Raw genomic sequence first — 2,859 nt, forward strand, 5'->3', positions numbered from 1 at the left:
AATAAATAAATAAATAAATAAATAAATAAATAAATAAATAAATAAATAAATATATAAATAAAGACTCCACGCATCTGGGCCAAGAGGAAAGCATTTAACTGCAAAGTGGAAGAACCCCTGACATGTTCCCTTGGAGAAAAGTGACCTAACATGGGCTGGATGAGAACAATAAATGGCAGTTAATTTGCACTTTACAGCTTAAGAGGTTCTTCCACACACACTATCTCCCCTTTCTCAACAGGTAAGATAGACAAAGCAGGAGTTATTACAGCCCGTTTTACAGATATAAGCACCAAGGCTAGAGAGGGGAAGTGATTGACCATGGTTATATAGCGAGGCAGTGGCAGAGCTAAGACAAGTCTCTTGAACTCAAAGCCCTTGTACTTTTTCAACAGCCCAAAGCTAATGATTACATCCAAAGAACACAGTCTGTGGTGTAAGGGAAAAGTCTCTAGTGATGTGTCACAGGGCTCTGCTTTTGGCTCTAACTTGCTCAAACAATTTATCAGGGCCATAAGATAAGAATGAGTTCAGGCTGTATCCACGCTTAAACTATGCTTGCTGGACAAGAAGCACAAATGAGTGACGAAAGAATACACTAACATACACCAATTGTAGAAGAGGATGAATGCCCAAATTACAAGGGAAGGAGTACTGGTGCCTTATGCACATAACTCAGTGCTGGAGGACAAAGGCAGAGAGATATGGGAGTGAAGCACAGGATTTGGAAGCACAAGATCTGCTGGGTTTGAGTCCTAGCACCACCACTGCTAGCTAGGTGACCTGGGGGTGACATGGAATGTCTGCAAGCAGGAGCATCCTCCTCTGTAATGGGATAATACTGCCCTCTCCTTCATCTACTGTATCTTTATTTGCTTCCCTTCACCAGAATGTCTCACTGCTGAATCCCCAGAACCTACAAGTGTGCTTGGCACATAGTATAGGAGGTATTCACTAAACATTTGTTGAATAAATAAATCAGCCCAACAAAAACATTTCTGAGTGCTTACTATGCGCCAGGTGTATGCAAGATGTTGGGGATATCGCGGTGAGCACAGCGGGACAGCACTGTCTTCACGCATCTCACAGATTAACCAAAGGATCCCCTGCGGTGTTGTCAAATGACAACTGGTGTAAACTCTTTTCATACAAAGTATGTGAAGCAAAATACAATATGTACAGATTTGACCAGGTCAGGGAGATCGGGGAGGGCTTCCCTGAGGAAGTGATGCTGGAGTTAAGAGCCGAAGGATGAGTAGAAGCTAGCTTGGTGGAGAGCATTCTAGGTAGAGGAAACAGCATGTGCAAAGGCCCTGTGACAAGACAGCATGGCTGGATGAAGTTCTGACAAAGACCCAGGGGCTGGAGCAAAGCAAACAAGAGGACTATGGAGTGTGGGGAAGCCGGCCAGGGATGCAGGGCCTTCACCACAGGTAGGAGCACTGTGTCACTCTTGGGGACAATGAAAAGCCATCAAGGGGGCTGAGAAAAGGAGATGTGCATTTCTCAAAGACTTTTTGGCTGCAGTACGGATTGGAGGGGCAGGAGCAGAATCAAGAAAGTGAGCAGGGGTATTACCCAACTGGCATGGACCAGGGTGGTGACAGAGGCAGAGGGAAATCCATCTCTTCAGCCCAGCTGGCTTCCTGAGTCAGAGCTGCCTTTCCCTCCGTGTTCCCAGCGTCAAGCTTGGAGTGTGGCAGCAAGAAGTGCTTAAACATTGTGTGTCACCTAAATGAATGAATGTGTTATCTCATAATCTTCACAGCCGCCAAATGAGAAATATATTATTTCTATTCACATATGTAGAAACTGAGCCTCACAGAGGTGGAAGTGACTTACCTAGGCCACAAAATGGTAATGTAGGATTTAAAAAAAAAAAAAAAAAAATAGAGAAAGGATCTTGCTATAGTGCCCAGGCTGGCCTCAAACTCCTGGCCTCAAGTGATCCTCTGCCTCCATCTCCCAAAGAGCTGGGATTACAGGCATGAGCCACCATGCCCAGCTAGAACCAGGATTTAGACTGTCTGTGACTCCAAGTCACTCTTTTCCCCTATCTCAGGCTGCTGCTCTCACCATAGATAACACTACTGTTATTGTCCCCAATGAACCACAAACAAGAGCCAGAGCCAGAGACCTGCCCAAGACCACACAACTAGTTACTGGCAGAGTGCAGTACTGGACGCTGGGTGTGCCGAGCTCAGCAGGAAGGAAGGAGAGAGGAAGGGCAGGATAGGCAGTGATAGGGGCTGGCCGACTGGGCGCTCACCGCCAGGGGTGTGATGGAAGCCCGGCCCTCCTTGGTGACAGGCTTCTCCTTCAGGCTGCCCAGGAGCAGATCCAGGAGGTCTCGGACATCACAGCTGGGCTTGCGCAGTATCAGCTGCCTCCACATCTCTGCTCCATTGCTGAGAGGTCAGGGATGGGGGCAATTAGTGGTGGCCAAGGCAGTGGGGCTCACCCAGGCTCCAAATGGTTTCAGGAGGGGTAAGGTAAGATGCCAATGAAATGGCATCCATCGGCACACCTGCAAGGAATAGTCCAGAACACACTCCCAAAAAGTCAGGGTCTAGAAGGATGAGAAACCCTATTTCCTGGCCGGGCACGGTGGCTCATGCCTGTAATCCCAGAACTTTGGGAGGTCGAAGTGGGTGGGTCACCTGAGGTCAGGAGTTCGAGACGAGCCTGGCCAACATGGTGAAACCCCGTCTCTACTAATAATACAAAAAAAGTTAGCTGAGCATGATGGTGCATGCCTGTAATCACAGCTACTCGGGAAGCTGAGGCAGGAGAATAGCTTGAACTCGGGAGACAGAGGTTGCAGTGAACCGAGATCGCGCCAGTGCACTCCAGCCTGGG

General features: G+C 48.0%; 1 protein-coding gene across 1 annotated transcript in view; it reads right to left on the reverse strand.

Moving 5' to 3' along the window:
- Positions 1-2,859, reverse strand: part of MROH7 (maestro heat like repeat family member 7) — a 63,890-nt gene that overhangs the window by 24,504 nt on the left and 36,527 nt on the right. Inside the window, exon 11 of the mRNA XM_023187316.1 lies at positions 2,270-2,408. Coding sequence (XP_023043084.1) covers positions 2,270-2,408 — 139 coding nt within the window. The remainder of the gene's footprint in view (positions 1-2,269; positions 2,409-2,859) is intronic.

This window comes from Piliocolobus tephrosceles, chromosome 1 (genome assembly GCF_002776525.5).
Source record: "Piliocolobus tephrosceles isolate RC106 chromosome 1, ASM277652v3, whole genome shotgun sequence".
NCBI lineage: Eukaryota > Metazoa > Chordata > Mammalia > Primates > Cercopithecidae > Piliocolobus > Piliocolobus tephrosceles.